Source organism: Panthera leo, chromosome A3, assembly GCF_018350215.1.
Source record: "Panthera leo isolate Ple1 chromosome A3, P.leo_Ple1_pat1.1, whole genome shotgun sequence".
Taxonomy (NCBI): domain Eukaryota; kingdom Metazoa; phylum Chordata; class Mammalia; order Carnivora; family Felidae; genus Panthera; species Panthera leo.
This window is the reverse complement of record NC_056681.1, coordinates 25,870,119-25,890,515: the sequence shown is the minus strand read 5'-3', so window position 1 is coordinate 25,890,515 and position 20,397 is coordinate 25,870,119. Positions and strand designations below refer to the sequence as shown.

The 20,397-nt window shown below is 55.8% G+C and overlaps 1 protein-coding gene and 1 long non-coding RNA gene across 2 annotated transcripts; one reads left to right on the top strand and one right to left on the bottom strand.

Annotated features, from left to right (window-relative positions):
• Nucleotides 1–1,536: 1,536 nt before the first annotated feature.
• BPIFB2 (BPI fold containing family B member 2) lies at nt 1,537–20,111 on the top strand. Its single transcript, XM_042931247.1, is given in 16 exon segments — nt 1,537–1,716; nt 4,211–4,304; nt 6,134–6,238; nt 7,088–7,234; nt 9,036–9,096; nt 10,433–10,493; nt 14,430–14,521; nt 14,768–14,818; nt 14,820–14,954; nt 15,177–15,230; nt 15,744–15,914; nt 16,748–16,815; nt 17,003–17,048; nt 17,804–17,867; nt 18,169–18,245; nt 19,770–20,111. Coding segments are annotated over 16 exon segments (1,377 nt in total). The 5' UTR covers nt 1,537–1,607; the 3' UTR covers nt 19,812–20,111.
• Nucleotides 12,063–14,862, bottom strand: LOC122215666. The gene is made up of 3 exons (XR_006200491.1): nt 14,317–14,862; nt 12,470–12,506; nt 12,063–12,263 (listed from the first exon to the last, which is right to left on the bottom strand). It is a non-coding gene; the product is annotated as an uncharacterized LOC122215666 (long non-coding RNA).
• Nucleotides 20,112–20,397: the final 286 nt, after the last annotated feature.

Sequence of the window (20,397 nt, the reverse complement as noted above, 5' to 3'; positions counted from 1 at the left end):
CGCTTGCAACACACACACTTTCCTCTGATGCTAGTGATTATTACCTAATGCACATGTGTATGTGTGACTACATGCACACAACCACATACTACACACACAGCCCTCATACACACATATATACAAACTTCTTCACGTATACACACAGCTCCTGGGGCCCCAGATGGCCCAGGTGGGGCCTGGAGTTTGTAATGTGGAAAGAGATGACGGGCCACACCCATGGCGCGTGAAATATGCGTTCGGAGAGAGCCTGAGGTATTAGGTAGCAGGGACTCGGTCATCCATGCACCCTCTCATCCGTTGCCCTTTGAGTTAGGGTTCAGGGTGTGGCCAGGAGCAGGGCTCAGTCAGTGACTGGGGTCAGGGATCAGGTAGCCTCCTGCTCCTCCCGAAAGGGCCACGTTTCTGAGAGAGCTTAGAGCCACCAGGCCTGAGAGGTCGGTGAGTCGTGTCCCTGACTTTGGGCCTGGCCAGGCCCGGCTGGAGTGCTGAGGGGGCCCTGCGAAGAGTGGTCCTCTTTCCAGAGATCTCCTGGCCTAGGAGGCCCCAGGGTGGCCCATCCCCAGGGTCCTGCGGCGCTCGGCAGCAGCCCGGTTACGTGGCCGCCCCACCACATATAGGATGAAACACTTTGGCACAGGCCGTGTTTGCAGGGAAAACACTCGCAACCACAAGCAAACCTGCCCCTCCCTGGGTCCCTTTGCAGTGGGCCCCACACACCTGGGAGCCTCATAAAACAGCTTCCACACCTGCTAGGGTGTGAGGGGCTGAGAATCCACCCGTCCCAGAAAACCACCTGAGGTAGGAATGGGAATGGGGCTGGCACCCCTCCGGGGAGGAGCCTCGACTTCCCCATCTGTTTAAGGGGAATACGACTTCCAAGCGCCTTCCACAGAAGGGTCCATCCCCGGTCTTGTGGTGGGACTTTGGGCAAGTGCCACCTCGCTGGGCCTCCATTAGCCCATCTCAGCAGCGGCCCCTCATTCCTAAGTCAGACACAGATCCATCCGCTTGGCTGGGCTGGGTCTGGAGGGGTTTGGGGGTCATGCTAGAGGCCTGCATTTAGGACAGTCCTCAGCTGGTACAGGATAAGGTGAGGACAGGAGCCACCCTGGCTGGGTTCGAACAGCTGGACACTAGGATGGGCTGTCACACTGGGCTGGACTCCTGGCATCAGGAAGAACAGCCTTGGGCTTGGGGGTGGTCGGCCCGGGCTCTCTCCTTGGGGCGGGAGGCTGCTCTCAGTCTCCCTAACTGGGAATCTCCTCTACCTCCTCTGGCATGGCGTGGGTCCTACCGCCGGGCCTAGTTTGCTGTGTGGCCTTAGGCAAAGCCATGTCTTCTCTGGGCCTTGGGGCCTGCTTCCAGTCCAGATCCCCCTGTGGCTCCTGAGGAAGCAGGCTGGGAAGATGATACCTCCCAATGCAGAGATGCAAAACGGACGTGTGAGGGTCTCGGGTAGGGCTGCGATCACCACCCAGGGCTTGCGACCTCCGGGCTGGGGTGGGGTTCAAACGGCCAGCGGGGTGGGAACGCATTCTGGGCAAGCTTTCTGATGCTCGTCCCTGCCCCAGCCCACAGATCTCGGGGAGGCAGTGGCCAGGACAGCCATGGCTCCGGCACGCAGGGTGGGCCTGCTGCTGTCCCTGCTGCTGCCTGTGGTCAGCGCCTCCATGCCGGGCACCGTGGTCAGACTCAACAGGGCCGTGCTGAGCTACGGTAAGAGGCGTGCTGCCGGGCTACCCCGTGTGACAGGGCACGAGCATGGGCACAGTCCCAAGCGTGCCTGCGGATCTGTGAACTCAAAAGCCGTACGGGGACCTGGGTTTTATCTCCTGGGCCGCTGTGTCCCTGGCCCCCAGATAATGGCTGACGAAGTGCGGCTCGGCAAACGCTTATTAAGTAAATGCCCGAGCGGGGGTATATGTCCTGTCTGCCACGCGTGTGCGCACGCACGGCTGTACTCGTGTGGCCCCGCGAGGTGGGCAAGGGTTGGTGTGCGTGTCTGCTTTTGCTCGTGCGTGTCTGCTTGCAAGCCTGAGAGTTCATGGAGATGCATATGCCCATGTGTGCGCCTGAGTGTCAGCACGTGTACTGACTTGTACGCGTGCAAGCGCCATGCACGTGCCTGGGTGTGAGCATACAGGTGTGGCTGCCAGGCCTGCACATGTACATGCGTGCGTGCAGGGTGGGCTGTAGGTGCACACACGTGTGCTGGGGGAAGGCACGTCTGGCACAGAACCGGAGCTGGAGCTCTGTGGGGTTCACAGGAAGAAGACCAGCGCTGCTCTGGGCCCCTCTCGGGCAAGGTCTCTATCCTACGACTCTGTCCGTCCTTCGAAGACCTGCTTCATCCCCCCGGGGAGGGCACAATGAAAAGACATAGGCCCAGGGAGGGACAAAAGCTACCTCCCAGTTGCCCCCGGGATCCCACCAGAGCTGGGTCAGGGGTGAGAAATCAGAAGCCGTTTCCCCCAAGTCCAGACCAAATTCAGATTACAGCATGGGGCACTCAGGTCAGACAATAGAAGGGACTTTCAGCGGCCCAGGCCACGAAGCACGGAGGCAGCAGCGCCCCTGGCACACATACAGCCTTCCGGGACCTTGTATCCGGGCAGATAGGCAGGCAGTGAAAGGGGTCAGTGACCCGTGTTAGTCTGTCACTGGGGCATGGAGACGTGCGTGGAAACTACAGGCAGGGACATGAGGCTTGCTGCCTTCCGCTGGCCGTCATCGCTCTGCCTTTCCTGTGTGAGCCTCCTTTGTCCCCGAGAGCCATCCCAGGTGTACCTGCGTGTGCTCTTGGTGGAAATCCAGCAGGAGGCTCAGACCGCACACACCTCTTTCTAAGGTGGCGCTGGGTGGCTTCTTAACAGTGTCTCTCCAATCCCGTCTTGCAAACCTGTGTCAGGCGAGCACTGTAGGTGGAGTCTAGGGGCCTGGGTGTGAGTCTTGGCTCAGCCACAGAAGGTCAGGCTGGAGAGGAGTATCGAGAACATAGAGGCCACTGGCCATCTGCTCCAGGTCTAAGGAAAACCAAGGTCCAGAGGGGCGCAGTGGTTTCCTGGTTCCCACAGTGAGTCTGAGTGAAGTCCAGGCTTCTGGACTCTTCATCTGGTGCTCCCTTCCAGCACCATTACCTCTCGTTTTCATCCCACTCATGTTGGATGGTTTAATGAGCACCTCCCTCGCCTGGCCGCACAGGTGCATGAGGAAGCTCAAGGGCTTGGAGGCCAGACGCCTCAGCTGATCCAGCATCCCCTTGCCAGATGTCCTCACTCTCAGTAAACCGGGCACAATGTAGTACCTACGTCATGGAACTGTGAGGAGAGGCAAAGCCCTCAGAATAGTGCTGGGCACAAAAGAGGTGCTAGAGAAGTGACAGTCATTATTATTATACAAATAAATAGCAGTGAAAGCTAACATTTACTGTGCATTGAGGCTTTACAAGGACGCTGTGTGACAGGTACCTTTATAATCATTGCAAATTTACAGACGGGGAAATGGAGGCACAGAGCAGCCACAGTGGTGGTGATAGCAGAGCTGGGATTTGTACCCAGAATCTGAGGGACTCCAGAATCCTCAGCCTCTGGCCCCCCAAGGACAGCACCCCCACTCTCTGTCCCACTCTACTGGGAAATGCTCCTTCTGCTTGGGGACTTGGGGGAAAGCTCCAGAAGAGATGGGATTCGATCAGAGTCTTGCAGAAGGGCAAAGGATGTTCTTGCTTATGAGGAGTGGGGCAGACAAGATTTAGAAAGGCAGGGGGCACCCGGGTGGCTCAGTTAGTTGGGTGTCTGACTTCAGCTCAGGTCATGATCTCGCGGTCCGTGAGTTCGAGCCCCGCGTCGGGCTCTGTGTTGACAGCTCAGAGCCTGGAGCCTGCTTCGGATTCTGTGTCTCCCTCGCTCTCTCTGCCCCTCCCCCGCTCTCTGTTTCTGTCTCTCAAAACTAAATAAACATTAAAAAAAAAAAAAGATTTCGAAAGGCAGAAGCAAGAAGGGGAAAGGCATGCCTTGCAGGGCCTGGTGTGAGTAACACTCATGGGGACCCAACTGCATCCCCCACCCCTTCCCTGCCCGTGAGCAAATGTGACACCCTTCCAGTCTCCAAGTCCCCTCTGCCCAAGATGTGGGGCAGGCGGTGGTGGGTGGTGCGGTCTTGCTCAGCAGCTCCCGAGGACAGTCTGACCTCACCTGCTCTGGCCCTGCAGTGTCTGAAATTGGGAAAGCCCCGCTCCAGCAGGCCCTGAACGTCACAGTCCCGTATTTCCTGGACTGGAATGGAGAGGTGCATCAGCCCACAAGGTGAGTGCTCCCACCTCCTGGGAGAAATGCTTCAGTCCACTAGATGAGTGCCCCACATATTGGGGAGTGCTCCCTACCAGCTCGAGGGGGGCTTCCCCCAACAGGTACGCCCACCCTTCAGGTGAGTGGTCACAAGATGATTGAGGAGCTGGGACCAAGGTGGAGACATGGGGGTGGGGGTGGTCCTGGGGCCTCTAAATTAGCAGATTTCTGCCCCCAGGAGTCAAGACTGTAGCTCCTGGGTCCCCAGGGCTGGCAAGAGCCTTGGCTACTTCCTCCAAAAGCGAGACACTGAGTTGAGACACAAGTCTGAGCCTAAGTACCCCCAGACTCCTGTAATGAATAGAGACTCAAAGGCAGAGGTGGATGGGGGCCATCTCAAGCTCAGACACCCCCAGGGGCTGAGCCATCTGTCCCCATCCATGTGGGAACAGATTGACTATTGCCAGATCTCTGGATACCCAAGAGAAGTCATATATATATATATTTAAAATCTATCAATTTTGGAGGTGCCTGGGTGGCTCAGTGGGTTAAGCAGCTGACTTCAGCTCAGGTCATGATCTCGCGGTCTGTGAGTTTGAGCCCCGCATCGGGCTCTGTGCTGACAGCTCAGAGCCTGGAGCCTGCTTCAGATTCTGTGGCTCCCTCTTTCTCTCTGCCCCTCCCCTGCTCATGCTCTGTCTCTTTCTCTCTCTCAAGAATAAACATTAAAAAAAAATTGATAAAAAAAAATCTATCGATTTTGAATGATGGCAACTTACCAAAAAACACTTAAAACTTTAAAACACGATAAAACAACAGCTGGTGTGGAGGCCCCCAGTTTGAGACTCTTAGGGTAGGCCTGGGGCACTGCTCTTGGCTTACAGTGGAGAACTGAGAACGACATAAATACCCAAGAGTCAAGGATTCCTTAATGTTTTATAGTTGGCCACACGTGTCCTTGTTTGTAGAAGCGGGAAGACAGCCAAGGCGGATGTCAAGTGAAAAGAAGCAGGTTGTAGGTCAGCCTGTGTCCCAAAGAGAGTCACAGAAAGATGTCAGCTAAGTGCTAACAGGGAGACTGTTCGCGGGTGGAGTTTTGATGTGACTTTTAAAATTTATGTCATTTTGTATTGTCTGAATTCCCACCTCCAACTGTGCAAGGGAAAACATGACTCATTTAGGAAAAAAAGGAAAAGATAGCTAGAAAGTGCTTAGAGGGGGCACGTGGGTGGCTCAGTCGGTTAAGCTTCTGACTCTTGATTTCGGCTCAGATCATGACCTCACGGTTGTGAGATCAAGTCCCTGGATCAAGTCCCAGGCTCTGCACTGGGTGTGGAGGCTGCTTGGGATTCTTTCTCTCCCTCTCTCTGGCCCTGACCCCTGCTCTCTCTCTCTCAAAAAAAAAAAAAAAAGAAAGAAAAAAAAGTGCTTAGCGATCAGAATAAGCAGCTTTGAAGGGAATGAGTTTCCCATCCCTGGAGGGCTACAAGCCAAAGCTGTTGACTAGAATGCCATGGAGGGGAGTTTCTGCCTTCTGGAGCCCACCTTCCAAGATTTCCCCACTTCTGTCAGAAACCAAAATCTCTCCAAGACCCGAACAATCATCCCACTCACTTCTTGCCCAAGGCTGGGAATCCTCTCTGCATCCTTTCCCCACCAGCTGGTTGTCCAATAGTGACTTGCATGCCCCCTAGGATGAAGAACTCACTACCTCTTCCTCATGCCATGGTTCCCACAGTCAGAAAGTCCTTCTTTATAACATCAGCAGCGTGGCTCAGAACACCCACCCCAGAGGTGATTCCAAGGTTTAATGAGGCCACCCCATCACCTCCACTCCCACCCTACAGGATCCAGACGTTGAACATCCGTGTGCCTCACTTCCACCTGAAATTCCTTGCCGACTTCGGGGTGCGATTGTTGGTAGCAGCTAATTTTACTTTCAAGGTCTTTCGGTGAGCGAATCTCCCTGGGGGCAGGGGTGGGCAGCAGGATTTTCAGGGAAGCTCCAAGGGGCAGAGTGAGGGGAGGGGAGTTAGCAAGTCCCAGGACCTGCACCCAAGCCTTCCACTTCCTGTCCAGTGCTCCTTCCCACCCTCCAGTGGGGGAGCGAGACGATGAGAGAATTTCTGAGAACCTGGACCCTGCTCAACAGCTGTGTCCCCGGGGAAGCCATTTCACTCCTGCAGCCCTCAGTTTCCTCCTCTGTGAAGTGGGATGAAACTCTGCAGCATGGCTGTGAGGGACACAGTGAACGGATCTGTTGCCGTAATTAAAATCACACCTCCTACAGGTGCTCAGTAGATGTAGCTATCAGAATTATCCCCGTGTCCCAGGCACTTTATGTGTGTTTGATTTCCAAACAATCAGCGTGGGCATCCAGAGGGATCTCTTATTTCAACCCCTCTGCGCTGACACGAACACTGTATGAGTGCTCGCTGTGGGCCAGGCTCCACGCAGGGTGTTTTCACATGGCCACCTTATAGAAAGCTCAGCACAGCCCTGAGAGATGGGCACCGTCACGCTTATGTCCATTTCACAGAAGAGGAAACTGGGGCTCAGTATGGGGAGTGACTGGCCCAGGGTCTCGCAGTGAGAGGGTATGGGGAACCAGAGTTCAAGCCCATCTGCTGCAATGGCTGTGACCTTGAGTGGAGCGTGGAGGGCTCTGAGCCTGCCCCAGGCGGGGCCATCTCACACCTGCCTGCGTCAAGTGGAGGGCGGGCTCGGGCCGTGGGTGGGGGGGTTTGTAGGGTAGGCTCCGCTGGGTGGTGCCGCTGGGGCTCAGGAATGGTGTTCCACAGAGTCCCAGAGCCCCTGGAGCTGATGCTGCCCGTGGTAGTGCTGGCCGATGCCCATGTGGCCCAGGGCTCCATCGGGACCCCCGTGGTCAGCATCTCTGCCTGCTTCCCGCTCTTCAGCAACGCCAGTGTGTCCCATGGCAGTTCCAGGTGAGTGCCTGGTGAGGGCGGGGCTGCAGAGTCCCAGCTGCCCAGCCTGTGGTACCATTTCTCGAGTTTCCTGCTCCAGCTTTCACCCAATTGCCCCAAGGGGCTTAAGAGACCCCCAGTATCACACCTGTTTTATGGCTGAGGACACTGAGGCTCAGGGAGGGGAAGGGACTTGCCCAAGCCCACACGGCGAGGCCATGTCCCCTCCACTGCGCTCCCCCCCCCCCCGACCCATAGCACATGACGATGCACAGCCATTACCATACTGCTCAGGGAGGATGCTGGCCTGACATGGCTCTTAGGGACCTCAGAGGTCTCTCCCTGCAGAGATGGGGATTCTGAGGCCCAGGGGGCTGGGACCCGTCAACCTCACTGTGAGTCAGGGCTGCATCTAAAGCTGACAGGGGCTCCCACCTCCAGAGCACCTGCTGTGTGCTGTGCAGGTTCTAAGCCCTTCATGACGTCACAGTAGTCCTACCAGGAAGATGTAAGTATTCCCTTGTTTTATGACAGAACAAATGGAGACCCAGAACAGTTAAGTAACTTGTCCAAGTAACACAGCTGGCAAACGGTGGAGTGCGTTCAAACCCCCGTAGCCTGACTCACCTCCTGCATGATGTGTACCTTCTCACATGTGAGCTGGGTGGGCGTTTGGGACTGGTCTTTCTCCCCCCAGAGGGGGCTGGGCATAAGTCCGCCCATCTTGGGTTCCATGATCTTCACGTGTAACACATGACCCCTCGCCGTCCTCGCGGGCAGGGGCTGCTCATGGAGAGGAAAGCCCAGAAGTTAAAGACATTAGAAACACAGCTGTCCTTCTCCCACCTCCCTTGAGGTGCAGTTCAGTGAGCTTGGGCTGAGGCTTGGATCAACATTTATGAATGGATAAAGAATATATAGCACACACACACACACACACACACACACACTGGAATATTACTCAGCCATAAAAAAGAAAGAAATCTTACCATTTGCAATGACATGGATGCAAAACAAAATGAGTCAGTCAGAGAAAGGCAAATACCATATGATTTTACTCACATGTGAAATTTAACAAACAAAACAAACCAGCAAAGGGAAAAAGAGAGAGAGAGTCAAAATAAGAAACAGACTCTTAACTATAGAGAAACACTGATGGTTACCAGAGGGGAGGGGGTGTGGGGGGAAACAGGTGATGGGGAGGAAGGAGTGCACCTGCCTTGAGGAGTGCGGGGTGATGTACGGAAGTGTCGAGTCACTAACTTATACACCTGAAACTAATATGACACTGTATGTTAACTATACTGGAATTTAAATAAAAACTTAAAGTAAAAAACCCCGAAGAACTATAGTCCTATGGATCCCCGCTGAGAAACAACTTAGACCCATCTCCCATTGTTCAGAGGGGAAACTGAGGCGCAGAATGAGGAAGGGACTCTCCTGGCTGTGTCACCGAGAACTGGAGCCTGAGCAGGAAGCACCCCCAGCTCCCTGGGCTCAGAGTGGCCATGAAGCCAGCGGGCCAAGGACGGGGCTGAGTCCGGCTTTCACAGCATCTTCTCTGTCTCCCCTGAGCCTGACCTCATAATCACGTTTTGGCCACTTCCAAACCTCCAAACCAATGACTCTTTTTTGAGGCTCAGTTTCCTCATCTGCGGGGACAATGGTGCCAGCACTGCGTCTGGCACATGGGAGTGAAGAATGGGATTCACTGGCCCCCCCGGCTCAGGGGACACCCTTGTCTCTGAGACTGTGGGCCGGGAGAAACGGGCCGGAATGGGTGCCCTGGAGCTCAGGAGCGTTTTCTGTGACTCTCCCTCAGCGTGGCCCCGGGGCCGCTGGCCCTGGTGCAGAAGCACGTCAGAGCTGTCCTGCGGAACAAGGTAAATAGACCTCCTGCCAGATCTCCCCGGGGCCAGGCCATTGCTTCCCCGTGAAGGCGTGGTGCATGAATGGGGGACTGTAGGCATGGGGGCTTTGGGACTGTCAGTGCTTTTTCTAAAATAGAAGCCCATGGGACTTCTCCAATTTTCCCACGAGGGCAGGAAAGAGGCTGAGGGGAAGGTCTGGGGCAGTGACAGAGAGGACGAAATAAGGGTGGATTTGGGGGCTGCGGGGAAGGGAGGCCCCTGCTCCTGGGCCAGCCCCAGTTCCATGCCGGAGGGTGGCGGGGAGGCAGTGCTATCAGGGGCCGTGAGGCTTGTGAAAAAGACAAAAGGAAGGTGGACAAGAGCATGGGCACTGGAGCCAGGTGTGGCCTGGGCTTGAATCCTGGTCCCCTCCTTCCCGGCTGTGACACTCGGACAAGTCACCGAACCTCCCTCGGACCCCATTTCCACATGCGCAGCACAGAGAGTAAACCTCCCTCTCCAGCCAGGTAGGGTGGAGTTGAGCACATTAACATCTGTGAAGAGCTTCGAACAGTTTTGGCAGAGTGAGCGCTGTGATTCCTGTCGCTATTTCCACCCTTGTCATTCGTCAGAGACAGTGCCTCTGGAGCTAGGGTCGCACTGCCAAGGGTGGGCCGCTTCTCCACCTCTGCCCCTTCCCACGCCACCCCATCTCCTGATTTGGTCCCTACAACCCCAAATCAACCCACTCGGTGCCATCCCACACCCAACAGAAGCGGGCCCCAGTGTTCCCATCTTGCAGATGGGAAGACTGAGGCCCAAGGGCTGAAGGCAGTACAGCCCGACCTGGCCCTCTCCTCTGCCTCCTGGCCTCCCCTGGCCCAGCCCCAGCAGCTCTGTCTGGACCAGGCTGTGACCACCCTTGGCCTTGTGGGCTCTCCTTGCCCCACCTTCTATCACACTGACCCCGGCTTAATACACTTCTCGGGCTGCCCACTGTGCCCAGAACTCTGGACTTGCTCGCTGACCACTGTCTGCCCTCCCCGTGTGCAGCACCCATCCCCCAGCTGGCCTCTGGGCCCCAGTGCAGCAGGCTCCTTGACCCGATTGTCCGGGCCCAGCTGTGGTCCCCTCCTGCTGTGTCCCACTGCCCCCGTTCTTTCCTCGACGCTCATGGGCCCCAACTTCTTTGAATCCTCAGTGCCCAGGAGAGGTGCTGGAAGATGCCCACTGGGTGGCCGAGGAAGGAAGGGATTCCGGACCTTGGTGGGCCAGAGGAGGCTTCCAGACTGGGACCCTAGACCCTCCCCGCCTCACCCCTCCAGCCCCAGTGCCACCCTAACCAGCCTCTGCCTCTGTCTTGCCACAGCTGTGCCTGAGTGTCTCCAACCTGGTGCAGGGCCTCAACGTCCACCTGGGCACTTTAATTGGTAAGAACTGGGGCCCAGGGGGAGGGTAGTGGGGCCTCTGAGCCCCTTCTGGGGTCCCTAAGACCCTTCAAAGGGCCCCCCAGTCAGGGCTGACCTCTGGGAGATCAACCGTAGGATGACTGAACAATTATTGATGGACTTGGGGAATCTCCAAATTCTAGAATCACGTCTTCGAATGTTTGCCGTGTGCGTGCAAGTGTGCACATGCGTGTGGGGGCGGGGTGGGGGAGTACATTCAGTCTGCAGTTGCCTCCTCCCCTGCCTGGAGACTCAGAGACCCCATTGTCCCCTGGTTTTGTTCCCACATCTCCCACGTTCTTTGCCAGACTCTCCCCACTGGCAGTTTGGGGCTTCGTGTATTCTATTTCCCGCTGGACACCTTCTCCGGCAGGCTTCTCTGACTCAGCACGTGAACTCAAGCTCGTCTGCTCCCAAGTGCCCCTGCCCCCACTTGCCTTCTCAGTCGCCATCCACCCATCCAGAGGCGAGCCTCCCTCTCCTCTCCATCTTCCGTCTGGCTTGTCGGCCTCTGATTTTTCCAGAGGTCTTCATATGCAGGAGTACTGGGAGTATACTAGGAGCAAGGCCTGTGGGGATAACCACCCCCCCCCCCCAAGCAGACCCTGAGACAAGCTGCTAGCCTATGTGGCCTGAATGGGGTGGGTCCTAGGGGTACTGGTTGGGGAGGGGTGCCTGTGGGAGGGGAAGGAAGGTGTATTCTTGAGCAGAGGCGCTATGGTGGGCAACTGGGGCTCATGCCACCGGGGGGCTCTTGGCGGCCAAGGCCAACGTGCCTGCATCCTGCCCGAGGGACAAGAGCTGGGGTGTTCATCTGCCAACACCGGTCACATCCCCACTGCCCCCCACGCCTGCCTCCGCTACCACGGCCGGGCTCCCAGGGCTCGGAGCCACAAGTGCATGGTCCACGTGGAAGCGTGGCTGCAGTAGTGACCTGAACAAGGCTGGATCAGGACTTGATCTTACGACACAAAGCTAAAAGCTGTGAAAGCAGGCAGGCCTCGTTTTGTTCCAGCGGTTGTTTATCCGCATTAATGACACGCTGGCCCTGGTGGGGCGCCTGTGCGGCTCAGTCGGTTAAGCGTCCGACTTTGGCTCAGGTCATGATCTCACAGCTCTGGGTTCGATCCCTGCATCAGGCTCTGTGCTGACAGCTCGGAGCATGGAGCCCGCTTCGGGTTCTGTGTCTCCCTCTCTTCTCTCTCTCTCTCTCTCTCTCTCTCTCTCTCTCTTAAAAGTAAATAAACATTAAAAAAGAAAAAAACCCACTCTGACCATCACCTGCCCTGCCCCGGTCGGGTCAAAGAGTGCATCCTTTGTTGATCCGGGGGTCATATGTGCTCCCGAGCCTCAGCATAATCCAGGGCTCCCTCCGTTTCACCGCAAACCGGTCTTAAAGATGCTCCTGTTGGAAGCACACCTTCCTCTATCTGAGCACTTTGCCCGGGACTCTAGTGCTTCTCCATGTCACCATCGCTGCCTCTGTAAAATCCAGAGGCGTTGACTGCCGGCAGATACGCCTTGCAATGGGAGTCAGGGCTTTACCTCTTAGCTGTCACGCAGTGTGGGACAGGTGTGCGGGGACAGGAGGCAGGGCGGCATGCTGGTGTCAGGTCCGGAGGGATGGCCGACAGGGTCCATGTTTATCTGTGGTGGGTTCTTCAGTGAAGACTTTCGTATCAGGGTAGCTTTGGCTTTCTTGGGCAAACGTTCAACAGCAGTCCCGTGAGGCGGCCTCCGTCCCCCCAGTTTCTAGACGGGAAATTGGAGGCTCCGAGTCTAAAATCCTCGGCACGGTGCTAGAACCACCCATGAGCTGGCTCACGCTGGCTTTCTCCTCCGCACGTGTCCACCCACTGCTCTGCCCACACGTCATGGCCCGACTCACCGTCCCCGCAGGGAACAGTCCTTGATTTGGCCTCCTCCCCTCATTGCTGCAGCCCCCCCCCCATACTAACCTTAACAGGAGGCACCGAGACGTCAAGGAAACTGGACCTGGAACCAAAGGACATGAAGTTAAATCCTGGCTTTGTTGCTCAAATGCTGTGTGGTCTCAGGAAGTCACTCCACCTCTCTGAGCCTGACGAGTTCAATCCAAACAAACGGGGCTCAAAATCCCTATTTCTCCCATGTGCTGCTATGGGACAGCACAGGGTAAGTGCCTGGCAGGCAGTAGGCTCAACAAACATTCGTCCCTCCCTTCTCCCTCGTGGAGTTAGCGCCATCAAGATGCTTGTGGCTGGGCTCATAGCAAAGACCAGCTCTTGCCCTTTTCTTTGAGGAATTAAAAAAAATCTGGTAAAGGAAATCTAAACGTCCAGCCCTAGGGGACTCTTTATATGAGTCACGTACACCTACAGCGTGGAGTGACAGGAGCCATTAAAAGGCATAGCTTAAAAGGGCGTTTAATCACCCAGCAGCATGCCTGGCAAAATACAGTATAATAAAAGCTAATATTTACTGTAGTATTATTAGCTCCGTTTTACAGATGGAGAAACTGAGGCAGCCTGCCTTGAGAGCCGTGCTCTTGACTAAGCTATAACGCCACCCCGTAAAGAAACCACAGAAGGACCCACAGCCACACACGGCTTCAGTGCAGCTTTACTGAGGGGAGGACAGATGGCAGGGAGTTAGTCTCTGCAGGAGAAAATACCGACAAAAATAAATTTGAGATTCTGGGCTATATTTTTTCCATCTTTCAAAAAAAAAACCCTTTTGTATGTCCACAATGCAGTATTTAAACATTTTTAATGTTTTTATTCATTTTGAAAACATATAGTAATTTTCTCTTTTAAGTGTCCAGTCCTCTGAGTTCTGACAAATGCATACAATTGCGTAACCACCTCCAAACTTGAGCTACAGAACACCTCGCCAGCCCCGCAGATTCCTCTGGGCTGCCCCCCTCCTCCCACCCCAATCTTCTGACGGCCACGGAGCTGTAGAAATGGAGTCATACTATATTGCTTTTACAAGCACAAGAAATTTCCAGAATACTGAGGAAACAAAATTAAATCCGGAGGAGACATTAGAAAATCAGACCAAAATCTGATGGACACACACACACACACACACACACACACTTTGGTCATTCAGAGCCTTGGAGGACCTATTGCTAAAAGCTGGGTTTTCTTGACCGCAAGGTTGAGCCTTCACCTACCACGCCGGCTAGCCTAGCCGTGTCCAGAGATGTGGCTCCCACGAGTGACTCACCCTTTGCAACCTTCCCAGTCACAATATTCTGAGCTTTGGGAGAACTTGCCTTATAGCAATTGGACTGTAATTGGAACAAAAGTTTCCCTGAGGGTCTCTTGGGGAGCAGCACTGCTCTGCTCCCGCAGTGCATGGTCCCAGGGACATGTGCCTTTGGACTTTCTGTAGGAGGCTGTGTGATCAGGTGGAGAGAGACAGACAGGTATCCAGTCCTGGGCACAACTGAGCTCACCAAACTCTGTGTGTGTGTGTGTATGCGTGTGTGTGTGTAAAATGGGCTCCTAGCCTTACAGGCTCGTGGTAAAGATTGAATGGGACAGTGTAAGTCAAATGTCCAGACCTTGACACATGTGAGCTCCGTTCTTTTTCTGCCGTCCCTTCTTGCTTTCTTCAGGGGGTATCTGTGCCTAGAGTGACCCTTCCCTTTCCTTCTAACTTGGGGTCTCTAGTCTTCCATTGATTCGGAAAGCGAGAAACCAAAACTATTAGAATTGTGTGTAAAGTAAGACTCCACAGGTTGTAAGCGGCTGAATCTTGGGTGCGTGCATTTTGTGACATAAGTTCACTTACTCAGAGACCTTTTTTTTTTTCTTACCTCCTCGGCTTCTTGGCCTGGGTAGTCAGATAATTGAGTTTTCTGGATAGGTGAGGCATTGGTAGGTAAGGCTAAGGATGCCATGTTTTCTTCTTCATCCCGCTTTCATTTAGGCCTCAACCCTGTGGGTCCAGAGTCCCAGATTCGCTACTCCATGATCAGTGTGCCCAACATCACTAAGGACTACATTTCCTTGGATATCAACGTAAGTGCCACCTTGTCAGCCCAGGGTCCTTGGGCTTGTTGCTTCTGGCGTCTTTGGACTACAGGAGGGAGGAGGAGCTGGAATGGCCTTCCAGGTGGGAGCAAGGCATGCGGGCAAAGGTGTGAGGCTGGACAGCATGTGACATATGGGTGGGTGGCATCTCAGAGCCCCAGGTTCTGTGATGGAGCCACCACCCCGCTGAGGCCCCATTGCTTTTCTCCCTCTCACCACCCCCCAACCCCATAGGCCGTTCTCTTCCTACTGGGCAAGCCCATTGTCCTGCCCGTGGACGCCACCCCCCTTTGTGCTGCCACTGCACGTGGGTGCCAATGGAACCATGGCAACCGTGGGTCTCTCCCGGGACCTGTTTGACTCTGTCCTCCTGCTGCTGCAGAAGGCTGGTGCCCTCAACCTGGACATCACAGGGCAGCTGGTGAGGGTCGGACCTGCTGCCCAGGGCACGTGGGACAGGCACGCCCAGTGGCCCAGCCTGGGGAGGCCCCGCAAAGGTCAAATTGTGGGTGGGGCAGCTCGAGATCTGGGGCCATGGGTTGGCTGTTGGAAAGGTTAAATGGGGGTTACGGGGAGGCAAAAGCTGGTCTCGCTTGGGGAGTGGCTGCCCTCAAACCTGTCGTGATGTGGGGACTGATTTCAGGAGTCGGGTGACAACCTACTCAACACATCTGTGCTGGGCCAGCTCATCCCCGAGGTTGGTGACATTTTCGGTCATTTCGGGGGCTGAGGCCCAGCTGGGACTGGAGTGGGGGAGTCTCTGGCTGTGGGGTCTCTGCTGGCTCGTATGTGTCCCATGCGGCCTTCAGTGTCTGTCCTTGTAGCTACACCTGCTCTATCTGAGGAGCGCCCCCAGCTCCTATGCTGTTTCCCTCCTATGCCCTCATCCAGGCACTGCCCTCTGCCCAGAAGGCCTTTTCTGCTTCCTTTTCTCTCATTCATCTTCAAGACCAAGCTTGGGGTTACCTCCTAGGGGAGGCCCCGACCCCTAGCCTGGTCCAGGAGCCTTCTCAAGCTCCCTCGGCCCCTGAATTCCTGTCCCTCCTGGCACAGATCACAAGGCTACCACCCCTTCAGGCGGGGCGTCCCTGAGGACGCCGGCCTGAGACCCAGTCACATCTGAGCAGAGACGGAGGGGTGAGGAGTGGAGAGTCCACCCAGCCTTTGCCCCTAGGTGCCCTCCTCCCTCTCTCCTTCCCCTCGTCCCCAGGTGGCCCGCTGGTTCCCCAAGCCCATGCCTGTGGCGCTCAAGGTGCAGCTGGGCGCCACGCCCGTGGTCACACTCCATACCCACAATGCCACGCTTCAGCTGCAGCCCTTCGTGGAGGTCCGGGCAGTGGCTTCCAACTCAGCTTTCCGGTCCCTCTTCTCCTTTGATATGGTGAGTGAGGTGGGCTGGTGGGACTGGCTGGGAGGGTGGTGACACCCAAGACCCCACTTCGGCACCACTTTCCTCACTTGCTCTGCTCTGCTCTGTTCACACTGGGCTCCTTGCTGTTCTTTCACTATGCCATGACATTCCTGCCACAGGACCTTTGCATGTGCTGTCCCCTGTGCCCAGGACACTCTTCCCCTAGCTCTTGGCATGGCTGGCTTCTCCTCTTTCAGGTCTCAGCTTAAAAGTTGCAACCCTTTTTTGGGGGCGTTTGGGTGGCTCAGTCAGTTAAGCGTCCGACTTCAGCTCAGGTTGTGATCTCAAGGTCTGTGAGTTCAAGCCCCGCATCGGACTCTGTGCTGACAGCTCAGAGCCTGGAGCCTGTTTCAGATTCTGTGTCTCCCTCTCTCTCTGCCCCTCCCCTGCTCATGCTCTGTCTCTCTCTGTCTCAAAAATAAATAAAAACATTAAAAAAAATTTTTCTTTTAAAGTTTCAGCCCTTTTTAGGGCAGGCTTTTTGAACCACCCTGAGAAAGCTAGGCCCCACCAGCCCTCTCCATGCTACCACTCTGCCTTCACAGCACCTGCCACTCTCTGCAAGGCCTTTGTCTGGTTACTTTGGTTATTGTTCACCTCCCCTGGCCTGTGAGCGTTCCCAAGGGCAGAGACCTGGTCTGTCTCGTTCACACTGTGTTTGTCCCAGGGCTGCGTGCGGGGCCCAGCACCTCCGGGGGCTCCACAAACACCTGAATCAGTCAGGGAAGGGGTGGGAGCTAGTGGCCAACTGAGGACTCCCACGTGGGTCTGTGCTCTTTGACCTTGCTCTCCCCTCGTGCCAGGTTGTGAACCTGAGCCTCCAGCTCTCTGTGTCCAAGTTGAAGCTTCGGGGGACCACATCTGTGCTGGGGTAAGGAAGGCCTCTTGGATCCAGCAGCCTCAGTGTGTTCCTCTGTGCAATGGGCCTGCAGCCCCTTGTCACAATGTCACCCATCAGTGTCCGGCAGGGGAGCCTGGAATGCAGCACGTGGTACATGGTGGGGGCAGGGGGGGGGGGGGACTAGGCCCCAGCACTAACCCTCCTGCTTCTCTTCCAGGGATATCCAGCTCGCCGTGGCCTCTTCCAATGTGGGCTTCATTGATGTGAGTGTGGGGCTGGGGTCTCCAGAGACCCCCTCACTGGGTTGGGCAGGCCTTGAGCCGTGTGCTTGCACATGAGTGCACCTGTACGAACCACCGTGATCGAGCTTCCTCCTGGGGTGCCTGGGGACAGCGGCCAGTCTGTCTTGCCCAGGCTGTCTGTCGGCCGGTCAGTCGGTCCGTCAGCCTCGGTTCTTCAGTGGGGCCCGTCAGTTAGCCTGCCTGTCACTGCCTGGTGGTCGATGACCGGTCAGGTCAAGAATCACTGAGTCTGTCGGTAATCAGACAAGCCAGCGTTGGACAGGGTTGGCTGCTCCTTCAGTCATGTGCCGTGGCCGGGTCGTTAGCCACCACGCCGTCCTTTGCTGGCCGGCCTGTCAGTCACTACAGTCCATCAGTCTATCCACCATCAGTCCATCTGTCCACTGGTCAGCACCAATAAGGCAGCCGGTCCCCTGGCATCGGGCAGTCTGCCAGCCACCTGTTGGGCACAGAGTGTCAGCCAGGTGCTGGTCTGTCTCCTCTCCCGAGAGCGGTTTCTGGGGGCCAGATGCTCAGAAAGCTGTCCTGACCCCAGGAGTAGCTGGGCTCTGCTTGGAGGCAGGACTGGGATGACCTGCCCTCCTCCCCACACCCATCCCTCTGCCATTTGTGTGCCTGTCTGTGTCTGTCGTCGTGTTCATGTGTGGCCCATCTGTCCATCTCTCTCGGCCCCTCACTGGAGCGGGCCGACGGCCTCCCCAACTACGTGGCTGTAGACAGATCAAGTGCACCCACTCATGGACGCCGTGTTCAAGAAGCCCCTGCTGGATCACCTCAACGGTGAGCCCCGCCCTCCACGCCAGTAGGCCCCTACGGTCCCCTGCTGACCCTCCTCTGTTCCAGGTTCCCTTCTAGCCCCCTACCCACCACCAGGGCTCAGAGGTTACGAGGGTGGGCGTTTTTAAGTTTTTTTCCCCTCCCTAAGCCTCAGGTGTCCCTTCTGTAAAATGAGTCTAATAATAATGGCTCCCACTCCCTGGCTGTCTGTGGGACTCAGTCACGAGGCACGTGAGGACTTCAGCACGGGGTGGTGTTCCCTTGCGGCCCCCTGGCTGACCTGTTTCTCCTTCCCCTCCTGCAGCTCTCCTGGGCATGGGGATTGCCCTCCCCAACATGGTCAACCTCCACTATGTCGACCCTGAGGTCTTTGTCTATGAGGTGAGAGCCTTTGGATGTGACCACATGGGCTTCCTCCTCCCTCGGGGGAAGGCTGGGCTCAGCGAGGCAGGGGTGCCTCCCACCCTTCTTTCCCAGTAGTATGAACAGTGGGGTCTCTGGGTCAGCCAGGCCTGGGATGTCCTCTGTTCCTGTCAAGACCATGCCACGAATCCTTGGCTGTAACGAGACGGAAAATTTCGGATGTTTAGAGACATTGGTACAAGGGTCCTCAACAAATATGCCAGGCCACATTAGGGGACTCAGTTATCCCACGATCTATGCCCGGGGCTGGGGGCACAACCTCTTTGGTGTCTGTGGAAGATGACACATACAGGCTTCTTCCGGTTTTATACACAAACCTCCATAGGCCGGATGGGGGACGGGGGCTTCCAGACCCTTCTAAAATCACCTTCCCTGTTGGGAAACTGTGGGCCCAGGGTGAAATTCCATCTTCACTGCCCAGGGTGAGACCTTACAACTTCTTGCCGTGTCACCTGAGATATAAATGATAATACTCTTTCTATTCACTCATCAAGACGTACAAAGGACAGAAAGCTTAGCCAAGGTCCCTCAAGCCCAACATCTGTGTGTGTTATTCACATCTTCCGAGTGGGACCACTGATGTTTTCCCAGGGATGATGCCCATGTTGCTTTAGAACTATGGTCCGAAGGCACTTGGGTGATCTACTCCCCCACCCCCCAAAAAAAGGAACAACTATCACATGTTGGAACTTGGGCTATTAGTGAAAATTTCCCGGAGACTCTCCCAGATAGGCAAGGTCAGTGGCTGACCCACCCGCCGGGGTGCTCACCAATCTAGCCAACTGGGTCCAAAGTCAAAGGTCTCTAGACCAGCACTGTCCAAAAACACGTTCTGTGAGGATGGAAATCTGCACTGTCCAACACGGTAGCTGCTCTCAGCCCCTGGGCACAAGTGGCTGTTGGACACTTGAAATGTGGCCAGTACAACTAAGAAGCTGAATTGTAAATTTCATGTAATTTTAATTGGCTTTAATTTAATAATGGCTACTGCACCGGACCATGTATGAGCTACAGGTGGGCAGGGCCTGGGTCTGGCTTGTCTCCAGCACGTGGAACAGGGCTTGGCTTGCGGCAGATGCTCAATGAAGATTTGTGGAAGGAATGACTGGATGACTGGCAGGCCCTGGGCACGGTTCTGCAGTGCAGGGAGGGAGGATACAGGGAAGGCGTCTGGCTCTCCCGGGGAGACCCGGACGTGGAGAAGCTGGTCCCAACGGCGTCCACAAGCATGCACTGAGCCCCAACCCCATGCTGGGGGCTCTGCCCATGTGCCCTGGCTGCATCCTCGTTGTAGGCCTATAGAGTGGCCACTCCCAAGTGACAGCAGGAAGCTGAGTCCCAGAGAGGCGAAAGACGGCCCTCAGGATACCTGCAGCAAGAGTGGCAGAACATGAGCTCAAAGCCAGGCTGATGGGGCGGCTGGAGGTCCTACTGGCCCTCGTGTGGCCTCTGACCTGGCCCATGGTTTTCCTTGCCCTCCAGGGCTACGTCGTGATATCCAGCGGACTCTTATACCAGCGCTGAGGTGGGACCACCAGGGGAGCTGAGAGTGGGCCAGCTGCCTGCTTCAAGGTCTCTCTTACCTCAAGCCACTTGGGAAACTGAGGCAAAGCCACATTTAGCCATCACCGGCAAGCCAGATGATCCAGCCAGGCTGTTTAATCTCCACTGAGTGCCTGAGCTCCCCTCCCCACTCCCCTCTCCCTCTTTCCCCCTCCCCCGCCCTCCTTCCCTCCCCTCCTCCCGCCTCCCTCTTCCGTCCCTGTGAGCACAGACCATTTCTCCAGGCTGTACAGACCTGTCCCCTCTCGCATTAAACATTTTCTCGCTGCAACCTCCAGCCAGACCCAGTGAACTCTGTGCAAACCTGAGGCTAGTTGCCTACGTCCAATTATTGGGTCCTGTTTGTCCCCGGAGCCACCAGAGCCACCTGGCAGAAGAAGAGGATGTGACCACATCTCTGCTGACTGTATCTATTGACTCCCTCACCTCCTTGCCCCGGGAAGCTCATATTTTGAAAGGGGACCCTGGAGAGCAGCACAGATGGCTGGCAGTTACCAATGTCATAGTGGGACTTTAGGCACTGTGTCCTCAGCTGGTGGCATTTCCC